The sequence below is a fragment of the Nymphaea colorata genome, chromosome 8 (assembly GCF_008831285.2).
Source record: "Nymphaea colorata isolate Beijing-Zhang1983 chromosome 8, ASM883128v2, whole genome shotgun sequence".
NCBI classification, from domain to species: Eukaryota; Viridiplantae; Streptophyta; class Magnoliopsida; order Nymphaeales; family Nymphaeaceae; genus Nymphaea; species Nymphaea colorata.
The window spans coordinates 21,360,391-21,382,035 of record NC_045145.1 but is presented as its reverse complement, the minus strand read 5'-3'; the positions used below and the strand labels follow the sequence as shown (position 1 = coordinate 21,382,035).

General features: G+C 41.0%; 3 protein-coding genes across 8 annotated transcripts; all 3 read right to left on the bottom strand.

Moving 5' to 3' along the window:
- Positions 1-3,758: 3,758 nt before the first annotated feature.
- Positions 3,759-10,353, bottom strand: LOC116259219 (CRM-domain containing factor CFM2, chloroplastic). Of its 3 annotated transcripts, XM_031636923.2 has the most exons (13): positions 9,535-10,347; positions 7,968-8,499; positions 7,750-7,880; positions 6,994-7,135; positions 6,812-6,915; positions 6,498-6,654; positions 5,747-6,039; positions 5,582-5,641; positions 5,109-5,237; positions 4,916-5,035; positions 4,604-4,832; positions 4,341-4,471; positions 3,759-4,128 (listed from the first exon to the last, which is right to left on the bottom strand). In XM_031636923.2, exons 1-13 carry the CDS (start codon positions 10,213-10,215, stop codon positions 3,910-3,912), a joined length of 2,928 nt encoding a protein of 975 aa, XP_031492783.1. In that variant the 5' UTR covers positions 10,216-10,347; the 3' UTR covers positions 3,759-3,909. The 3 variants fall into 3 exon arrangements, with proteins under 3 accessions (XP_031492783.1, XP_031492781.1, XP_031492780.1); XM_031636921.2 differs by having other exon boundaries at positions 4,604-4,820; positions 6,812-7,135; positions 9,535-10,353; XM_031636920.2 differs by having other exon boundaries at positions 6,812-7,135; positions 9,535-10,344.
- Positions 10,354-11,222: 869 nt separating this feature from the next.
- Positions 11,223-17,187, bottom strand: LOC116258336 (uncharacterized). 4 transcript variants are annotated; one of them, XM_031635437.2, is made up of 9 exons: positions 16,433-17,180; positions 15,906-16,281; positions 15,584-15,776; positions 14,108-14,217; positions 13,633-13,711; positions 13,457-13,524; positions 13,239-13,305; positions 12,475-12,583; positions 11,223-12,173 (listed from the first exon to the last, which is right to left on the bottom strand). In XM_031635437.2, the coding sequence occupies exons 2-9, from the start codon at positions 16,137-16,139 to the stop codon at positions 12,170-12,172; spliced, it is 864 nt and encodes a 287-aa protein (XP_031491297.1). In that variant the 5' UTR covers positions 16,140-16,281; positions 16,433-17,180; the 3' UTR covers positions 11,223-12,169. The 4 variants fall into 4 exon arrangements, with proteins under 4 accessions (XP_031491297.1, XP_031491298.1, XP_031491299.1 ...); XM_031635438.2 differs by lacking the exon at positions 16,433-17,180 and having other exon boundaries at positions 15,906-16,371; XM_031635439.2 differs by lacking the exon at positions 11,223-12,173 and having other exon boundaries at positions 12,471-12,583; positions 16,433-17,184.
- Positions 17,188-19,050: 1,863 nt separating this feature from the next.
- LOC116259477 (glycosyltransferase family 92 protein RCOM_0530710-like) lies at positions 19,051-21,427 on the bottom strand. Its single transcript, XM_031637318.2, has 2 exons — positions 21,087-21,427; positions 19,051-20,975 (listed from the first exon to the last, which is right to left on the bottom strand). The coding sequence occupies exons 1-2, from the start codon at positions 21,262-21,264 to the stop codon at positions 19,393-19,395; spliced, it is 1,761 nt and encodes a 586-aa protein (XP_031493178.1). The 5' UTR covers positions 21,265-21,427; the 3' UTR covers positions 19,051-19,392.
- Between the last annotated feature and the right edge of the window lie 218 nt (positions 21,428-21,645).

Genomic DNA, 21,645 nt, shown 5'->3' with positions numbered 1-21,645 from the left:
GACTTAAGTGTAATTACTCCATGTATACGGAAACGTGGATCTCATCTTCACACACAACACATAAGCACAAAGTATATCATCACTACTAGCTATGCAGATAGAGAGAAAAAAAATTCTTGAACAGGTGATATGGAAGTTCCAAAATCGAAAGACCTGTCATTGAAAGTCATCCAGTTTATGATCATTGTGTTCAACACGATCAGATCACAAATGATCACGATCTTGTAGTGAATGTATGGTACTGCGGATATGGTAGCCAGAGCCATTGATGCGCGTCAGTAATACACTCTCTTCATGTAGTTAGCATAATTTTTTAGTTTCACCTTACTGATCACTTTATCATATGAGTAATGTTTGCACTCAGTATTCTCCAAATATCACTGCAGAAAAGTTGTTGGCACGCACGCGCGCGCGCATATATACACACAGACACACATGCACATGCAGGCATCTCTTAATTGCACCATACAATATTAATTATATACTTAGTGCATGATGAACAGTTTATGCTAGTTTATATTAGGTATTCTGTTAATTAAGTGCGAATGGAAGTCATCGACCTGTTTCATGGAGAAATGGCCTTGGTTCTCTTTGTTGATACCTTGGTAGGACTTCGCGGTTTACATAACATGGGTTTCAGTTGGGACGCGCGGATAAATGCAAAGATGCCGTCGGTTGATGGCGTGGATTGTGCACTTGGTCGACATAATGATTTGATTGTCAATCAATAGCAATATGTAGGTTGAAATTATGAACCACCAACTTCTCATGTTGGAAGATTGAAATAACATATAAAGCTTGTCAACTATATTTTATATATAAGCATTTGATATAGGCATATATATATATATATATATATATATATATATATATATATATATATATATATATATATATATATATATATATATATATATATATAAGTTTTTGATCCAGGAAAATCGTGTCCAACTTGTGCTAATTAGTTTCTTGATAATATGCGGCCAGGTTGCTAAGTTCTACAGATGAAAAACATGGAGTGATTAATGTTTTTTATGGTTTGAGGAATTTGTATATTTCCCAAAAAACATATAAGTGGGGATACTTCCGCCCAAGTTATAGACCTAGGGATATTTTTGCATGCATATCATCTGAATATTTCAGTGTATTTATCATTATTTATCACTTTTCTTTGGGTACATAAGAGCAGTTTAGAACCACATTAACTAATTACAGTAGGTGGTCAAACTACACCAATCAACCGATGCAAATGACGATGGATTGGTTGGTTCAAATTGATATTATATAAAATCTTGACCTTTTATCATTTAACTTTTGGTATCGTAAGAGCCATTCATTTTTTTATGACTGAAAATGTTTTGGTTCAAACTGACATTGTAGAAAATCTTGATCTTTTATCATTTAACTTTTGGTATTGTAAGAGCCATTCACTTTTTTATGATTGAAAAAATACATTTAAGCTTCAAATTAAATTGGCCGAGCAAACGTGCGTCTCCTACTAAATTAGTTGTAAGTGACATGCTAAGGTTAGATTAGACAAAGCATCATATCTTTTGGTGCTTTGAGGTATTCAGACCAAAATGCACAAATTTGTTCACTCTTGTGCAATCTAACTTTATAGGTTTCCAAGTGATCAGATGTTTCCGAATGCAATCCTGGGCAGGTCCCCTCGTTTATTGCAAAGGAATCAAAATATCATTGCACGTAGAAAAGTAAATGTAATTAAAGTACTTGGAGCAAAAAAAACCCCTAGATTGTTTGATTGGTGTCACATGTTATTAAGAGAGCTGAATATAAAAGCATACTTATGCTTACACTAAACCAGTTCATGTCGTCAAAAGTCTTTATCGTTTGCATGTAAGCCTACATACCGATTAATAGGCACCTTCTACGATTAAGCACGACCGCTTTGGAGCGTCCCCTTGAGCAACAATGGCGGACGGAGTCCACCACCATCTCCTCCGTCGACGCGTCTGAAAGCGAATGAGGTGCCAGCAACCATGCAGTTACCATCATCTCCATCTAGCCACCAAGCTGAAAACATGGTACATTCAACGGGAGAAGATAGATTGTGGGGAAGACCGTCGTCATTGGCCACATAACTAACACAGATTTTTACGCGATCGGGCTGGCCTAGTATCATCAGAGAATTCCCTAACCCCAGAGCTCAGCCCAAAGCCAGGCCAACCTGCCCTTGCCCTCCCTCTAAGAAATGAGATGGCTAGTTTCATCTCTTACCTATAAGATGCCCTTCCCAATCTCAGGACTGAGTCTGGTTGCTGTGCAAGATCTAAAGGCCGCGGTGCTCCATATACTTTTTTCTCATAAAAAAAAAGACCAAGTAGAGGTAACAAGACGATCTGTGTTTTTAACCGATGATAATACAACAAAAGCACTCTAAAGATTCGATGGTAGAAGTCCACTTTTTTAGAGAATCAGCTTGAACCAATGTATGAAGCAAATCTTGGTTTTCGTTTCCCTCGTGACAGACCCGGCGGAGAGGGAACTTCCCAAGTATCTGCCCGGGATCATGCCTGAGAGCAAAAATTTTCCATTTCTGGAAGATGCAGTCAGATGTTTAGAGTAGTATAAGTGATCAAGGGGTGGTAACTGAGAGATTTTTGTGGGTACAGTCCTCCCAAGTAATCCAGTCTTGGCTCTTCATTATCAGCCTATGGTCTTTCTTCTTAGGTGCTTATTTGTCTTTAATAATAAACAAGCAATGATGAAAGCCTTAATATATCTAGATTAATTTTGTTAAGGATATGCTTAAGCATATCATTTGAGGTGTTTAATTTTATTCCTGATTCAAGTTGTCCAAGACCTATATATAAATATAAATATAAATAAATAAATATACATACACACACACACACATACATATATATATATATATATATATAAGAATAAGAAGAAAAAAATTCTTAAATTATTTGAGAAATATTTAGAAACTAGGACATGAAACTCTTGAACCAGCTACTAACTTGAATTGCTAATCAGCCTACTAAGGCCGATTCTGATAACAGTACTGCTCTCAGCCATCCATTCAAGATGCTTCAGTTGCAATTCATCTTGATCACCAACAGGGAAGAAATTTTTTGTGGAGAAAATGTCAGTAGAGCCTAGCTGTAAAGTGTAAGATATAATTTATAAAGAAACTAGCTAGTTTTGGGGATTTCTTGCTGTTCATCCTCCAGATAGAAGAGTAACAAAAAGGGAAAACATAATCCATCAATCACCTGATCAAGACAGCCGAAATATTACCGGCGTGGGTTTTTGAAAGAACAAAAGGGGAAATAGGTGAACTGAAGAGGCTCTTTTAAGTTTAGGCAGCTTCATTTCACATAAGTGACTATAACCTCTTTCTAAGGATAAAGGATATAGATTGCTTTACCAGAAAAGGGAAATGCTGGGTGTGTAATGAAATACCGCTGCAATTTTCAGGTGTAAGGTAAAACCTAGAAAGTGCATCTGCAGATTGTCAGAGTGTAGTAAGTTACCCAATGTTTTAATTTAGTAAAAGGAAACATAACTAGTTTTGTGTGTATATGGTAATCAACGAACTAGCAAGAACACCATGAGCATATGTATTGTCTCAAGCAAATTTTTTGCGCTGGTCATTTGTCGTCTTAAATTCAAAACACTTCTATCCTGGAGACGCTACTTGACGATTTTTTGCTATTTCACGTACTCTAATAAATGTCATACATTATATTAATGTGAATTATGAAGATATGTGAACGACCTGCTGGCCACCGTAAACGAATGAAAATGATAATAATCTATTAATTAAGAATTAAGAATTACATAATACTTATTACAAGATACAACATGAGAGAGAGAGAGAGAGAGATTCTTCTGCTCATCATTGATTTTGTTGGAGCTTGCTCAAATACCACCACCAAAAGTCTACTCAAGAGTACCTTCTGCGTCTTCAGCATCTGCTAATCCACATTCAAATCGGATGGCGGCCATAACTTCTGGAGAAACTGCACCTCCATTACCCGCATTCTTGGCAGCTTTTGAATTAATACTTCTGCTACCAGGCTTCTCCTCGTTGGCACCCCAACCCCTGTATAATATGACTTTGTTGGGCTCTTGAGACACTAATACAGCCCCAGTCGCTTGCTGCAAAGTTAATGAAATAAAGGGTCACAAAATTGCAATGCGTAAGTCATACAATATATAGTCGGTACCAACCAATATTTACTACTATAGGATAGGCTCAATAAAGACAAGACGTTTGAGGGTTCCCCATCATTAAGAAAGGATAATGCCAAAAGAAAACAAAAGCCTTGACATGACACGGAGATTAAACAGAGCAACTCTGAAATCCTTACCTCAAGCTTGAAAACTAACTCCCGGATTGATGTTCCCTTAGCTCTACCTTTGACATTCACAATGGCAAGAGGTTTCTTCTTGAAGTGTGTCAGGATCGCATTGGCAACACCAGTAATAACGTTATTTCGTCCTGATTTCAGACCAACTTGAATGAAAACTAATGCAAACAATAAAAATCTGTAGAGAAGAATGATTCAACAGCAGGTGAAGGCTACAGACCAGCACAGTAATACTGCTGGCACAAATAGAAGTTGAGGCTTACCAATGGCAAGAACAGGCCGCTTCTTCATGAGGAGGGCTTGTCTTCTTAAGAGAAGCCTTTCTTTGTTTGAAAGAGGTGCAGCTCTGAATATATTCCGAGCATCCAAATCATTATCTTCAGGGTCTGTAAGTGTGGAGGCAGCACCAAGCACCAACTCTGATGGGTCTTCTCTGACTTGTGAATTGAATTGCCTCTGATTATCAAATGCAAGGGTGGCCTGTAATGGAAACTTCAGACAAATATATAATCAAATGAGCTCTTATGCACAGAAGGTGAAGTATCATAACATTTTTTGCAGAAACTGCAACTTACCCTAGCATCATCAGGTGAAGATGAATCCCCATCTCCACTTTCGTTTCCAGATGCATCACCCTCTCCATCTGTTTCAGAGAAATCTTCACTGTCGGAAGCAATCATTCTTGACATGTTATCCTGTCCGCAAAAAGTCAACGAAGTGAAGATGAAAAGACCACATAACCAGCAGCACTATAAGTTGGGAGCTTACCTTCACATTATCTATGGCTGCTGACGCTTCAGATTTATCCAGCGAAGAATTACTTTTACCTTCAGTTGTGGATGGTTTTATCTCACCGTACTTGGAGGCATGCATCAATCCAGCATATCTTTCAGAAGCCTTTTCACATGAGATATTAAAAAGAAAAAAATAGCAATTATATGCTGTCAGAAATATTTGTGCACCAAAAAATTTAAATAAAGTAAAAGGTCAGAGTACTTTGGGAACAGTGGTTGTTCAGGTAGTTAATCATGGTGTCACCCCATTCTCAAACTTAGGCTGCAATAACATATGAATAAAAGAAACAGCATTGTTGAACTGAGAATAGTTGTGAACACAATCCGTTCATCTACTCTATCCATGCATGTTTATGTATTAGCACACAATAATGCAACCAATATGTAAAAATATGGCAGGCTCTCATATTGTCTAGCAAAAGCAAAGAGGTGAATTGAGGCCCTCACCATCTGATCTTTAATCTTCTCTATGTTTTTCCCGAGCTTTAGGACATGAAGCTTCAATGACTAAATCAACAAAGCAGAAGACAAAAAGTTAGATAATGAGAATTTCTAAACATTTAAATGCAAGAAGGAAGGCAAAGGCTCATAGGGTTACACAGGAGAACTCACACTGTAGCGTTGTTCTTCTATTGACCGCTTCATTGCTTGCCTTTTACTTAAAAGGGTACGAGGTCTCAGATTATCAGGGCGAACATAGTTTTTCCCACGATATACAATTATAGCATATCCCTTGTTCACCCTTTCAACAGCCACTAATATCCCCCCACTTTCTGCCTCTAATATTCGAGCTGTTCTTTGGACATCTTCAATGCACCGATCTTTTGAAATTATCTTTACAAGCTCTCTATACTTCCAATGAAGATGCATATTTTCAATTGTGCCATCAAAAACTCCTCGTCTTCCTGAAGGCAGATGGAGGTATGCCCCAGTTAGAAAACCCCAATGTTTTAACAGACAACCCCTGACAAATTAATAGGAAGAAGACGAACAGGGTTCACAATCTTTAATGAACCAGGGTTCATAATCTTTGAGACAATGAACCAGAAATAAAACAGCATGCCATAACACCAGGTATAGTTGGAGTACTTTAAATTGAGTACACATAGTATGCTGCTCTATTGAGAGGGCGTAGTGCACTGTTTTATTGATTTCAATGGCAAATGCTTAAACTACGAAGTCCACAGTCCTTCACAGGAACTCAACAGTCACACAACAAAATGATATTCAAATTTTACCTTCATAGAAGGAAAAGTAACAGAGAGAGAGAGAAAGAGAGTAGGAAATGGGACTCATGGTAAAACGGCAGAAAAACTAAAGAGAACATTCATATCTACACTGAATAATCAGAATCACAGCTCACCCAAAACACAAAAGGCCTTCATCCTCAGTCCAAGCTTTCGTAACATGTATCTTTCTTCCTCTGTTACGGCTTCCCGATCAAGTATAGGTTCTGCACTATCAATTTTACTCTCCAGTTCCACCAGTTCCCTTTCGGCCTCTTCTTTCTTCTCTACTGCCTATCGAAGTATAGAAAAAGAAATTCCAAAAGTCCAAATAACAGTTGAACAATAAAATTTAGAAGTATAAAGTTTATTTCTTTGCTTTATTTCAAATTAACAAGATACTCTTAATTAGGAAATGCAACCGCGATAACCTATGTTGCAGGTGACATACCATAGAAAGTCTGACGTCCATCCTTCGCATAGCTGAACGAGCCAAGTCCAGCCTTCTTTGTTCATCATCAAGTTTACTTCCTGCTGGACCTTTTACATCCAGGACTGCAGTTGAAGAAACAAGTTCAGGATGCTTCACTCCAGACTCCACAGCACCATGAGGAGGTGAAATAATATTCTCACTTTCCAGTTTGTGCTCTTCATAGAGCATATGCTTCCTTCGGTCTTTAATTGCATTTGAAACAGCAGGAGGCAAAAAATCTTTCCCTCTGTAAAAAACAATGAATTCCCGATCTCGTGATAAGAGAGTTCCACCAGTCAGTAGCTGCAGACAAGATAACAAATGAATGGCTTTAAACTTCAAATCTAGTCACAGTCCATGTGAAAACGCATTCTGTATGTAGATATTTTGTTTTTCATGAGAAAAGTTGCAGTTTGTTAACAATAGCAAAAAAACGCCCAGCTAATGTAGGGTTTTTGACAGATTCAGGAAGGAAATAATCGCTCTTACTGAGTTACTAATGATGGAAGAACTAAACTTAGGGGAGAGGATGTTCCCATGGAAAAGGAAGCTAAGCCCTCTATCTACGTCTCACATTCCCATTTAGCGCATTAAGGATATAAGGTATACAGTTACTTGGAAAAGGAAGTAGCTTTGATTTTTTTTTACTAAAAATGTAAAATGCTAAAATTTTCAGTTGAGTTTAGTTACCCTGAGTCTGCAAAAGAATGCCACATCCACTTGCTACAACCATTTTATTCAGTAAGATACTAACATGATTGGATTACACTAACCAGTCTACAATGAGCCAAAGGTGGAAAAAAGCAATCAAATTCCCTTGATCATATCCTAATTGTGGGATAAAGTTGATTGTTGATTGTTGACTGTTGAGAACTCTATTCAATAAATAAAATAGCATATCTTTGTAAAAATTAGACCTTAAGTTCTTCAGCCATTAACTCGCTGTTGGTATTCTGAACTCCCCTCTTAACTGCAATTTTAGCAATTTCACACTTTTCCCACAGCTTAACAATAGCAGCCGCCAACCCTTGAAGATTCCTGTTTCTTCCTTCAGCAAAAGGAAAACGAACCAAAAAATAAGAACCCAGAAATCATGATAGTGATCAGAAAACAATCAATGTTCTAAATTACATACCTAGTGCAAAATGGCAAGGCAATGGCCGACTAAGTCTCCTTAGAATGGTCATTTCACGATCTGTTAACTTTGGTTTGATTCCGTAGGGAAGAAGCCGAAATGGTCTTCGATATCCAGGAATCAGAGCAGGTAAAAGATCCGCATCAATAGGCAAAGGATCATATCCCCACCAATCATTAAACCGTGGCCCTAACCCATCTAATAGCCTGTCAGAAGCTTCCACAACTTCTAACTCACCAGGAAGCTGAAACCTAACTTTGTCGGGAGAACCAACACCCAGAACTAAGGAAGACCCAGCTAATCTAAATGGCGGTGTACTTTCAACATCCTTTCCACCAGCTTCAGGCAATGAATTGTCCTTGTTGATGGCTTCCCTAGCAAAGCTCATATCAGGTTTTGTGGTCACTTCATCCTGAATAAGCTCACCTGTGGGAACCTTATCATGCACAAAGTATGGGTATACATAGTTGGATCCCCTATAAAGAATTATAGTGCTTCCAGATTTCCAGATCACTAAGCCTCCAGTTTTCCTCTGAAACCATAACATAGTCAGGATTAGGCACATAAGATCGTCAATATATATCAGTTGTACAGATATTGAAGAACAGATACAAAAGATGATAACGTGAAACAAGCAAGATTTATCTACGATATGAAATCCAATATTAGAATTTATTCAAAGCTATTCCGCAGATGGAACTTTGTGAAATGTAAACAAAGGGAGTTCAATAAAATGCACATAAAAGGGTCTATAGCGACAATAAAACATGCTCTGGTTCAGGAAAGCAGAGATGTGGCCGACTTTCCACTGATTCTGCAAATCGTGGGCACATTGATAAGGTCTATGACATTTATTTTGTGCATAGAGGTGTGCAACTCACACAAGGGTCTTGGTAGATGTCCATGTCACTCCTCCAATATGGCAGAGCTGAACTTCCTCAGTTACAAGCTCCACGGATCTCATTCACTGACACTTGATCATTCAGGTGAAGGCCCAAATGACATAATAGAATCTCTCTGTTAAAGTGTAAGACAATAAACAGAGCACGGGAAAAAAGGAAAAAGAGCGTGAGCTCCTTGTCACTGCGGTTCGGCAAATTCATTCTGGGGAAGGGATAAGTCACCTGACCTGCAGCAAAAGTTGCAGTAATCAACAGGAAAATATGAATAACATTCATTCCTGAAGTAGATCAGATTGCGGCCTAGTTGGATGTTTGAATTTAACCGCTTCCAGAAGAACAGGATAAGATAGGTACAGCTTGTTTCCAAACAGATATTTTCCTTTTTCTATAAATTTTGTTGAAATAGCAGGCTACAGCTTATTTCCCGCATAAACCAAATAGATATAACAGAGTTTGCTTTAAAATGAAAATAGAATTCAAGGCAAAATAAATTTGATGAACGCTCTTCTGCTCCTCTACAGTTGCGGATTCTCAATTCGGGTGAATCAAAGATATTTCACACGCCATGTTTTCCATTTCCAATTAAAAAAAAAAAAAACACACATGAATGCTTCGCAAAATGGAAAAAAGAAAAAAGAGTAACTTGCAGTCTTTTAGCAATCAACCTCCAGAATCTCTTGGGTTCTCTTCATGTCGACCCTGCAAAGATCTTCGCATTTGATTTTCACCACTTCCGACCGCCGCCAACGTTCATGTATGCCGTTCACGATCCCCTCAGTGATGCCCGCCTTCCCGACCTTGAGCCGCTTGTCCAGCCGAATTCCAGCCGTTCGAAGGCGCCTCAATTCAGCCTCCGGTATCATTATTTCGGCCAGCAAGGGAGCTGGCGGCTTCCTTTCTCTCTTTCCCCTGGCCGAGCGAACCGGGTCGAACGCCCGGCCGGAGCCGGGCTCCGGGACAGGGTGGTCGGGAGTGGTCCAGCTCGAATCGAGGGAACGACCGATCCTGGGGACAGGAAGCGACTTCGGGGAAGGAATGAAGATCTCGCCGGGTGAGCCAGGGCCAGGCCCAGCACCGTCATCGTCGTGGGAGCCCGGGAGTTCCGCGGCAGGATCGATGAACCCGAGGTTCCGTAGTTTTTCCGTGATGCGTTGGATGGCAGACTTGCTGGCGAGCTCGGCCTTCGTGGAAACATTAAGTCGGTGTGTTGCAGTGGATGAAGGCAGCTTCTGGTGGGGAGTGGAGTTCAGGGCCTGAGGTAAGGTTTTTGGGGAGAAGGAAGGAAATGGGGGAGATGCCATGATGGTATGAGCATGATGACGATGCATGGCTGCTCCCTGCGCCATGGTGACTCTTCCTCCGGCGAGAAATCATTTTTGAGAAGGCGAGGGAATGCAAGGATAAGGGCGGGACGAATAACGATACGAACTGGCGATACTAACCTGATCCGGCTAGCTGTATCGGACGGATACAGTCAGTCCGATTGAATGGAGATGCAATCAGCGGCAGGGAAATCGGATACATACTTGGACGACATATGTAAGAGGTTTTATATGTGGGAGAAAATGAAGGTCCAATTAAGTTAAAAATTAAAATCGGGGATGATCGCATTGGTAGCTGAAACGTGAAGTTCTTGAAGATTCTTCACGCCCGCAACTCTCCTCATGTCATATGCACTCTCCATCTGTGATGACTGCTGGTTCATGCATTGTCATGATCATATATTTATTTAGTCTTCGGTAAAGTTTCACGGGTTTTAACCAAAAACTTGAAAGTTGAAACACAAAAGCAGGTTATGGTTTCATCAAGATTAAATAGCTTCATCTGATTTGAAGAAGTAGAGGCCATCCGATTGCTTGTCAAAATGCTTTGGAACAGAAGATTATCCGTTGTTCCCTTCCAGGCATTTCATGGTGAGATGGAAGACGCCTAGAAGCCTTCTGGGTTCCCCTTCTTTGATAAGAGGCACATTGAGATAAAATAGGCATTTCTATTCAGCAATCAAGCCACCTCTAACTGATGAATGGCTGTTTGCCTGAGTTCAAGCTTCGGAACAACCTTTTACATAGCTTAGTCAGGCCGGGTTTTATCGAAGTACGTGATACTGATTAAAGTCGCCTCATTTGCTTGGGTTATTTGTTATAAAAAAAGGAAATTTTGTTGGAAGTTCATATTATGAGTGGAAAGGCACGTTGCAAGTTCATGTTCAGGCAGGAAAGATTCCGTTGAAAGTCATGTAACGTAACATATCATACAGTATAACTCTACTGGGACCTTTGATGGCCTGAAATTTCTTTTATCACGCAAACATTTTTGTAAGATTCCAGCAGGCTAAAAGTTTCAGGAGAAAAAGTTGAAGCACTTAGCTCAGACATTTTCTTTTTTCTTGCAATTTGCCCTTCTAAGAGATGAATGAAAAGTTTGCCTGAATTTGACATAAGCACATGCATACGGGCGATGAAGTTGTAAACAGGGTTTAAAAGAATGGAGAGAACTTCTTGTTTTCTGCAGAAATAAAATCCCAAGCAGTTGCCATAGTGAGGAGGGGCGTCGCCATGTCACCTCCTTGCTCAAGCCAAAGCATGATGTATGTCGTCACGTTGAGGAGGTAATACATTGTGGAGGTTCCCAGCTGCTCTGAAGAGAATTCAAGACCAAAAAAAACGACCACTTGCTTTTCGTAGTTTTTCACTTCGCAACGTTTGCCGCTTTTGCAAGGAAAAAGACCAATCATCAGGCTTCCATTTCTTCATATAATAAAAAATAACTAAAAGAGTAACCGTATGGCCTGCCACATATACTGAGAACTAAATGAAGCACGCGTATTCCTCTGAGACCAACTAAATGAAGCACAGTTATTTCTCAGAAACCAGGGCCTTCAGAACTATTGCAACTAAATTTCAGCAGCAAGTACCGTCACAGGGTCACACTGCAATTCTTTGTCTAGTTGCCATTGGTAGCGATGACGTCCACCATCTTGGAGAAATGGGTGCCAAATTTACATGGAACTGGAAACGAATCAAGAGTTCTGGATTTCCAATTAAATGGCTTGTTCCATGTAACAGATGCACATCAAGAGCCACGTGCTGTTCTCATGCAGGAAAAGGCTCTTCCTTGGCCTGTAGTTGAATCAACTTGTGAAACTCCACGTACAGCAATAGTGATTGAGGCGTTTCATCATTGGAAACCAGCAAATCCGCTTATAAGCTCATTGTTTACAATTGACTGTTACACACTTATATGAGCACTTTCATTAACAAAATAGTTGATAGATTTGATAAAAGACAATGTTCTGACTCATTACCTACACAAATAAGAGAGAGAAAACAGTTAGCATTTCAGAACCACCAAGTGGCACACGGATGAGGTATTTCAAGGCTGATGAATCATCTATTCATTCATTAATTCAATTTTTCTTTTTTTCCTAATCCAAGTGCAACTATGTCTTCCAAAACTGTTTATTGCATTAAACTTCACTGTCAACTAGTTCATTATGAAAACCAACGAAAACCTAAGGTAAACATCAGCTATTTTTCTTCATCCTAATTAGTATGTCAACTGCCACGCGATTGCTGTGTGCCGAAAAAAATATGTAAACTACTTACAAGGGCATCTTTGCTGGCACACCAGGTTGACGAGGATACTTGCTAGGGGTAGGATGCTGCTTTAAGCATACAAGGGCAGTTCTTTGTCCGTATGGCCCTTCAGACTGCACTGTAGATAAAGGATGTTTATTATGGCTCCAGAAAAAGGACTCAATCGTATCACAACAAAATGATGGCCAGATTATAGACAATAAATAGGACTAGGAAGAAAAAGTTTGGCAAACCAGAATAATTTCTTATCCATCTCAAGAGAACCATTAAAATTGGAGAAATTGGTGCCTGCACCATCTGTTATCTGTAATTTGCTTGACCTTGATGAAAGGAAGCATGGAGTTCATTATCATAAGATTTGCAATTTTGTGGTTACATTTACACAATTCCATGGTTAAATTTGTTCTGATGCAAGAACTATTAGTAGGCTTTACTCCATAAGTGCAGAAAGATTAATGTTAAAATCTTGTCTACTTGTAAATTGGACATAGGACCAGAAAAAAATTTCTCCTGAAAGTAAAAGAGAATTTCTACTTTATATGCACAAAAACTTATCTATAACTTCCCAACCAGACAATCAAAATTGCACTTTGCAATCCCATTTGATCCCACGAATATTATCGAAATACAAGTAGTTTGTCTTTAACCAAAGTTAGTATGTAAATCAAGAAATACAGAGGTAGAATGAGACACGCAGTATCTGAAACCTTAAATTTTAGATACTATACACCCAATGACACAGACAGCAAGCAATTTATCATAAATCAACTTACCAGAATGAAGATGTAATATGGAGGAGCCCATTAATCTAATTGCTTTCTTTGCAGTTTCAACTTCTTCCTGTTCATAATTACATGAATAGAAAACAAAAATTTGATTTAAGAGACAACAGAATAGAGCAACTGAGAATGTGTTGAAAAATTTTCAAATTGGAAGCTTTAAGTATTGCAACACATTAAACCAACACATGGTCAAATTGAACAATATGAACCTGAGGGTTGTATCCTTTGGCTGCTACAAACAATCCACCAACTCGAACCAGAGGAATGCAGTACTCAGCTGAAAATAATCAGCAATGGTTATGACAGATAAGCTTCAGAAACAAAATAAAATAATCTAAATAAGTCAAACCATTTTTAGAATTTTAGACAACAGAAATTAATCAACCTAAAATTCTTAGTTCTGCTACTGCTCTTGCCACAGCCACATCAAATGCCTCCCTGAAATCTATGGTCTTACCAATACTCTGTAGAACATAATAAAAAGACAATGCCTATCAGATATGCATCGAACCAGCCAGAATATGGATGCAAGAAATAATCCATAAAAGGTCAACACACTTTTCAGAAAAGGGTGAAGCCCTTTTATCAGTAAAACTTTCATTTTCACGAATGAAAACTTTCTCAGATAGTCATTCACCAGTAGTCCACTAATAAAAAATGTCAAGCATGAAAACTATTTTCAGACTGCAAAAAAATGCAATGAAGCGTTCCATATAAAAGTTTCTACAACAGTGCACTATAAGGCTCGCACCCAGCACCAGTCCAACATACACCATACTGAAAGCCTCTCTATGAAAATTAATTTTTAATTAACTAATAAGCAATAATCTAAGTTTTAACACTATATGTAGAGAAATCACCTCAGCCCTGCCACGAACAACTTGTACATTTGACAAGTCTAAGTGCTTCACAACATGCTCCAGAAAGAGGCATCTTTTATGCATAGACTCTAACAGGGTCACTTTCCAATCTACAAGGAATAATTGCTAATGAGTACATCTTAGAAAAAAGCCCGAAAAAACAAAAGACACTGGAGCCGTTCATGAACTGAAATTTTCCCTTAGATGCAGAAATTTAAATTCTCTTTGTTATAAGGCAAGTAATCTTCCATGGTGAATATAGATTCCAACCACAGATAGAATCATAGAAACACATCAGAAGCTGCGGTCTATTGTGAACTCTCAGTGGATGACCACTATGCTGGCATGCTCCCTAAGGACCATTGCCTGAAACATGTCAAAACTTCAAAGTTCAGCTCTTTGTAGAGTTACTTTCTCATTAGCATAATATCGTTGTTATAATATTGAAAATTAGCTAGTTTTGTGTTGAGATTCATATCCAGACGAAGCTCAGCTCCATATACAAATGAATTATCCAGAAGCTTCAATTTAACTTCATGCATGCATCAGACTCGTTCCATATCAATTGTGATCATTTAACAAAAATTTGTGGAGCTGTAAAGATTGTAACAACTTGTGTACATGTGGCACAAGATATTTATCAAGTTGTATATATACCCATTCTTGATGGAAAAATAAAGCACTCAGAATTCTTCTCGCTCATTTTGCTCTGCACCTTTCTCCCTGTTTTTACTGAGCCCCGTTTTATCTTCTGCATCATTTTTCGTCCGACCACCATTTTTCTCTTTGAGCCTGGGTTTTTTACATCCTGAGTTCATTAATATGCCGAACTGCTACAACAGATATTCTGACCAACTTATTTACAACTTATTCCCTTTTTCTGTACATCAGGTGATAAAGAATCTAACATGGTAGAAAGTAGAAAATACCCATTACTCAGGGCTTCAGTTTTTCTGTTCGGTTAACCCTCCAGTTAGGAGTATCATGAAGATAGGAACCCATCCGTCAGTCAAGTATTCATGATTCAATTCCTTCAACTTACAGGTAATTTATAAAAGAACAATATTTGGACGCCAAATAGCATCGTGTGTTACATAAGCTTATACTAGTATCTACGAAACCTCTCATAAGCCAGAAGATTGAAAAAGATAGCTTTTTTCCCACTTGTTCCTAATATTTCAAATTTTCAACTTTTTCCCATTTTAAAACTTTTTTCAATAAGTCCACAACCATATCTGCACTCCACACTAACCAGCTTAAGAAGACCAATCACTCAACTGCCTTGGGGACATTTGCCTAGGTGTTCTTATTCCTCAAACATTCCACTATTCCTTCTTCCTTCATCTGCTAACTAAAATACCACCCAGTTAATCACTTGTAGAGAACCTTCCAAGCAACCAATTTTGTGAACCATTTGCCACAAAGCCTGCGAGGAAAACCAGAAAATAAACATCAACATTCCGACTACTTCTTCACCTGGGCAGGCAATCGCCAAGACAACACCGGGCAAACCAGCACCACTCCCGACGTCCACGACATTGAGCCCATCGTTGGCGGTGGAGCAATGGGCGGCGTAGTCGTTCTGAATTACAGGAAGGATGGCAAGAGAGTCCTCCACATGCCTTTTCATGACATCACTCGGTTCGGTCACAGCAGTAAGGTTCATTCGCTATTCTCAACAGATAAAACAAGACATCACCACCCATTACCCAAGATGCAAAACATCAACAAAATCAAGAACTAACTAATTTTGTGTGTGTGTGCGTGTATGCAAGAGAAAGATATCCCAAAAGCTCACCTGATTCCACTCCAAAAGGGCGTCCACATAGAGTGATACTTGCTCCTTCTGGGCGCCACTCAGGGAAGAGACAAGAGAGGTGTCTCTGGCGCTATTGGTGACGAAGGAGAGGCTGGTCGCTGGCCTTGCCTTCCTCAGGGTGGACGGCGGACTTGTTGGTCGGAAGCAGAAATGATGGTGGTGACAGGAAAGCTGGTGCCTGCCAAGCAAGCTCGCGACGCCCCATCGTGCCATCCAAGTGTGCCTCTGCTATGCCTTTCCAAGATACGCCCTCGAAATCCTTTTCCCCGTATGGGAAGGCCTAAGAAGGGACCATATAATGTGCTTTATGCAACATACAGGGTATATACGCCTTCAGTATGAGGCCGAGAGCTCCCTGCGATTATGGAGATGATAATATTACCCTCAATAACATGATGTTGGTGGCATCATACTACGATATTACTGCATATTGTAGTAGATGGCAAGTAAAGGATCCAATGGATGGAGTGGCAAGAAAATGAGTGGGAGAAAAAAAACCGCCAAACCTTCAATAGCGTGGTTAAAGAGGAAGGAGGGAAATGGACAACCTTAACGCGAGCCTCTCTGCATACAAAATGTGGGGCTACATGAACCATTAATACACACCATGACCTTGATTCTAGTAATGAGCTATTTCATCCAACAAAACCACCGTTCTTGAAACCTATATGGGTGAAGACTTGAAAAAAAAAAGGTTCAAGATAACATGTCAAATGCTTTATGTAGATCCATCTGCAACATGAACGTTGACATGTGATTTGTGGAGATGGAGAGGAACATTTTCGAAGCAATAATAAGCCCATCAAGAAGAGTCTTTTTGAGGATGAAAGCATTTTGCGAGTCGGCCACCAACATAGGCATAATAGGTTGAAGCTAAAAGTCTTGCAATGGCCCGTCGAGGAAGACCAAGCAAAGAGATGGGCCTAAACTTAGAAATGTCGGTTACATCTGCTTGTTTATGTTCCAATGCGATGATTGAATGGTGCACACAAGATGGACATTACGATGAGACTCGCGTAGCACCTGGAGCAGATCAGCATGAAAGAGGTCACCAAAGGCTTAAAACAAAATTGCGTATCCCTTCAGATGTAAACCGCAGTAACGTGAGAAATGGACACCATCTTTGTTTCGCGAATGGCAACAATTTGTAGATGATCATAACGAATTTTAAGTTGGCCAAGAATTTCTTCTTCTTAAGGCAACTAAGACTTCAATGTGTCAAAACATGATTTTTTAAGCCAGAGGCATCCTGGAACAAAGTAGCTCTTGCAGAGAATCAGACTGTTCGAACGTAAGACAAACCCCAATAGCATCAAGAATCTGACGAGGAAGGAGGGGACGGGAAGGTGGGAGAGAGAGGAGGAGGAGGAGGAGGAGGAGAGGGGTTTACAGAGGGAGATGTCCCCAGATATCTAAAAAAACTAGAATTAGGTTTCAGAGACTATAAATATATATATTATTCTTGTTGCACCTGCAAAAACGTATATACTTTTTAATTGCGGCTTCCGCATGCACATGTACAGTAAAACCGAAAAAGCACTAAATCGAGCATATTACACACTAAAAATTCATTGATGGGCCTTCTTCTCATAACTCTGAGAATTAATACCTAATAAAGAGAACCGTTGCCCATTCATCTCTCACTCTTGTAGATGGACAATGACGGCCACGTAAGAAAAATGCAGAGGGTGTTTTAACTCCTGGTGCTCTCAAATCTCAACACAAGGTCGGCCATTTCACCATATTCTCAAAATAAGGGATAAGCGATAATACAGAAACAAAAATTTGAAGACCATTCAAAATCCTCGATGAAGCGTGGATCCGCCTACACAGACGCAGAAACAGCCTACACAGACCAAAACATGGATTTCGGTGGTGAAAGAAGCGTGATCACAAGAAATGCCCCAAGCCCCACTAAACCAAGGTCGTTGAGGAAAATGGATAGATGCTAAAGTGGCAGTTCACTTTATTCGTTTGAGAGAGAGAGAGAGAGAGTATATGGCATATAAACATTTAATCCCCCAAATCACACACACAAAGAACAGAGACAGAGCCAGAAGAAGAAGATGGCAGTACCATCGTGGGGAAAGAGAGAGATTGGATTCATTTCACCTTGGCCGCAATACATTTCTAACAACCAAAGATCACAAGAACGGAAATGTCTTCCCTTCCCAGTAAGAAGCAACAAAAAACTGTGCGCTTGGATGAAAATATTACTTTTTTCCGCATAAGCTACTTCATTGAGATGCTTCCCAAGTAACTCAACTCCCTTCTCCTTTGCTTTTATGCCAGAAAAGAACTGTTCGTTTGTTTGTTTGTTTATTTCTATTGGAAAAAAGAGGGAGCATTTACTATCAACCACACGCTGATAGGAATTCATATGCAAAAGAAAAAGCTCAAGAATTGAAACCATTCTTCCATGAAGAAGCTTTATGGTGAAACATTTAAGGCACGCATGCCCCTTCTGACATTATACACTGACCAGTGACCAACTTTCACAAAATAAAGGACACAGAAAAATTTTATAATGAATCACAAAGTTCATAGGTCTCATGTTGGGCTACCTACAACTTCCTAGCCAGAAAATGCACAATCATTCCCTTAAGCATTGGTTCACGAAAGGATATGGTGCAGTGGAAAAAGCAATGAGCTTTATCAGAGCAACAGTTGTTGGGGATCCAGGCTCTGCAAATGTTTGTTATGAAGATATTACATCTGAAAACATCTTCAAAAAAAAAAAAAAAATACCGGTTTGATTATCTGCCAGTGCCTAACAAGAGTTCGTTTATCGAACAATGATCAATGTTTATCTAGAAACCACATTTATCACTCACAATCGGACATGGTCAGGGTTAAAAATTTATGTTTGCAGAGGAGTGGGGGTATTCCTATGTCTGATAAAGCCACAACTACTACGTGTTCCATTTCATATCAAGTTATACAGAAAAACATAATATCACTCGATTTCATATCAAATTATACACGAAAAAGTTACTTCCCCAATTGCTAAAAAATATACATCTGTATTTACAACTGCCATAATAACGTAATATAAATTAAACCAAACGAAGAGTAAGAGGAAAGGAACGAAAAATCACAAGATGCTGCACTGCAAAATTACTCATGTTACAAGCCGAATCATTCACGTTAGTGAACCTCACCTGAATCAACCACAGCATAACAGCAAGAAAACTACCAATGGAACAAAAGAATTACAATGAATTGCTCAATGATAATGTACAACCATAATGATGACCTGCATCAAGTCCCGACCTTTCTATTTTGTTGCTTGAGCTTTCAGTTGTATTGTGTTCGTAATCCTTCACCTTCAGCCTCACCCCCAATTTAAAAAGAACAAAAAACTATATTAATGGACCTAAAAAGATCACCAAATACAACAAAAAAAATCCCCGTCTTTCCCCATTGGAACTACGCTTCTCAAGTATACAACCAAAAAAAAATTATCTCACATCTTTTCCCATGGGAACAACCCATTATGCAGAAAAGTTCCATATATGAAATCCCTCAAGCCAGTATCATTAACTTCACAAAATTGGAGGTGCCAATCAACAGGTTCAATGGCCTCAGTACCCAAGCCAGGGACCCTATCTTTAGACCCCTGGTTCTGGTTCTCATGCCAATCAGCAACATAAGTAGCCACTCGTCTATAGAACTTGGTCTTGAACACCTCCCACACTTGATACTTATAGTGATTGATCACCCCCACATTCCTCGGCAAGTTCACGTACTCGAACCCCGTGTTCAAGTGGAAGTGATGAACCACATTGATCAACGTATGGTCCAGCGAATCCGGCCGCACAATCGACTTGTGCCGTTCCGGGGCGCCCAGCCGGCACGTATAGCCGGCCATTACCCCCCTCGGCGGCATAGCCCGCAGCCCGGACGGCCCGAAGCTATAGCAGTCCGTCCGAATCTCGGCCACTCTGGGCAGCACCGTGGACACGTTGGCCAAAAGCGCGTGAAGGACGGGCTTCTTCTTGGAGTGCGCGAACGTACTTGGGGTGAAGTAGAAGAACTCATCCACGTCCATGAACGCGACCCACTCGCACTCTGCCCGGGCCATTAGCGCGCAGTGCGAGAACCCGGCCTCCTGGGTCTTGATCCACGGCCAGACGTGCCGGGAGAGCTCGAGCGACGCCGGCGGCCGCGCCAGTCCGTCCAGGACGTCCGGCGTATGGTCGTCGCTGTTGTTGTCGTAGATGAACCACTTCTCGACGCCGAGCCGAGAGTGGTAGGTGATCCACTCCTTGAGGAAGTGGGCCTGGTTCCAGACCATGGTGCACGAACACAGCGTGTGCTTCTTCTTCTTGGTTAGGAGGCCCCTGTCGAGGTACGGGTAATGGCGGACGTTGGCGGCCGAGGGGATCGTCCGGCTCGTCTGGTAAGCGGCAGTTACGGAGACCACGAGGCCCGGCGGTGGGCCCTTCTTAAGCGGGCCCCACTTGAAGATGGACGGCAGAGGACACCTCACGATCTCTTGGGCGGCCGAGATGGCCCGAGTGGTAACCTGCGACCTCTTGTGCCGGAAAACACATCTCAGCCGCCGGGGATCCGATTCGCGGCCGGGTCTCAGGTTCAGTCCCTTCACGAACAGGACGATCGTATCGGAATCCACGAGCGACTCGTAAACGACGGAGTCCCAGGAGAGGAGAGGAGGAAGGCGAGGAGAGGGGACAGAGACAGCGGGTTGGCGATTACCTTCATTGTCGAGAGTAATTTCGGTGTCGGTGAGGTTGTGAGGAGGAAGGGGGCAGCGGACGAACCGGAGGCGCGTGTCCGAGTCGGAGGAGATGGGCGGGAGCGTGAAGCGAGTCTCCGGATTCCGGTAGACGCAGGTGAGGTTTCTGGGCAAGCGGGATGTGCGGCGGCGGAGAAGGAGGAAGAGCACGTGGTCGGGAAAGAGGACGCGGCCGTCGATCTGGATCGGGGAGGTCGCAGGGCCGATTGCAACCGCAGCGGACGACGACAATGAGGATGAAGGGGAGCGGAAATAGTGCCAGGGAAGGATGAGAACCGGCCGGAATGAGACTGCAAGACGTTGAGGGAAATATCAGGAAATTGAAGTAACCCAAACAGGGAAAATGAAGGAAATTGTGGGGAATCTAGGTGGGGAGGAGCAATGGCTGGTGAAGAGGTTACCTTTGAAAAGTGAGGCGATGGAGGGGATTTGAGGGCAGAGGAGGAGGAGGGTGACCCAGAGGAGGAGGAGTGCCGCCCAGGAGAGGGCAGGGGGCTTGCGAGGGCGCTTGGGTGGCGGCTGGTGGTCTCTCTTCAGTAGAGAGAACACCCTCTTTTTCTTCTGGCGATGCTCTTCCATTTCTAGATTGTGGTAGTGGTGGCGGTGCTCCTATGGTGGGGAGCGGCGCTCCCCTCTGTATAGCTCTTCAGATCCACACAGAGGGAGAGAGAGAGAGGGGTGGTGGTGCTCTGGCTCTTCTCTCCCCTCTCTTTTTCCTCGCTTTTTGGCCGGTTTGCAACTGTTCTTTCTTATTTGTTTCCTTTATTTCTATTTCTGGTTTGTTGATTGTGAATCATACAGAGGGCGAGACAGGGACAGAGTGGGGACACTGGATTGGGGGAAAGAGTTGGAAAAACTTTCTGATACCATTCATTTGATGGGAAAAACTAAAAAATTTTATCATTTTTTTCACCAGACATTAGATCGAGGTCAAGAGTTCAATAATCCGAATGCAGCAGC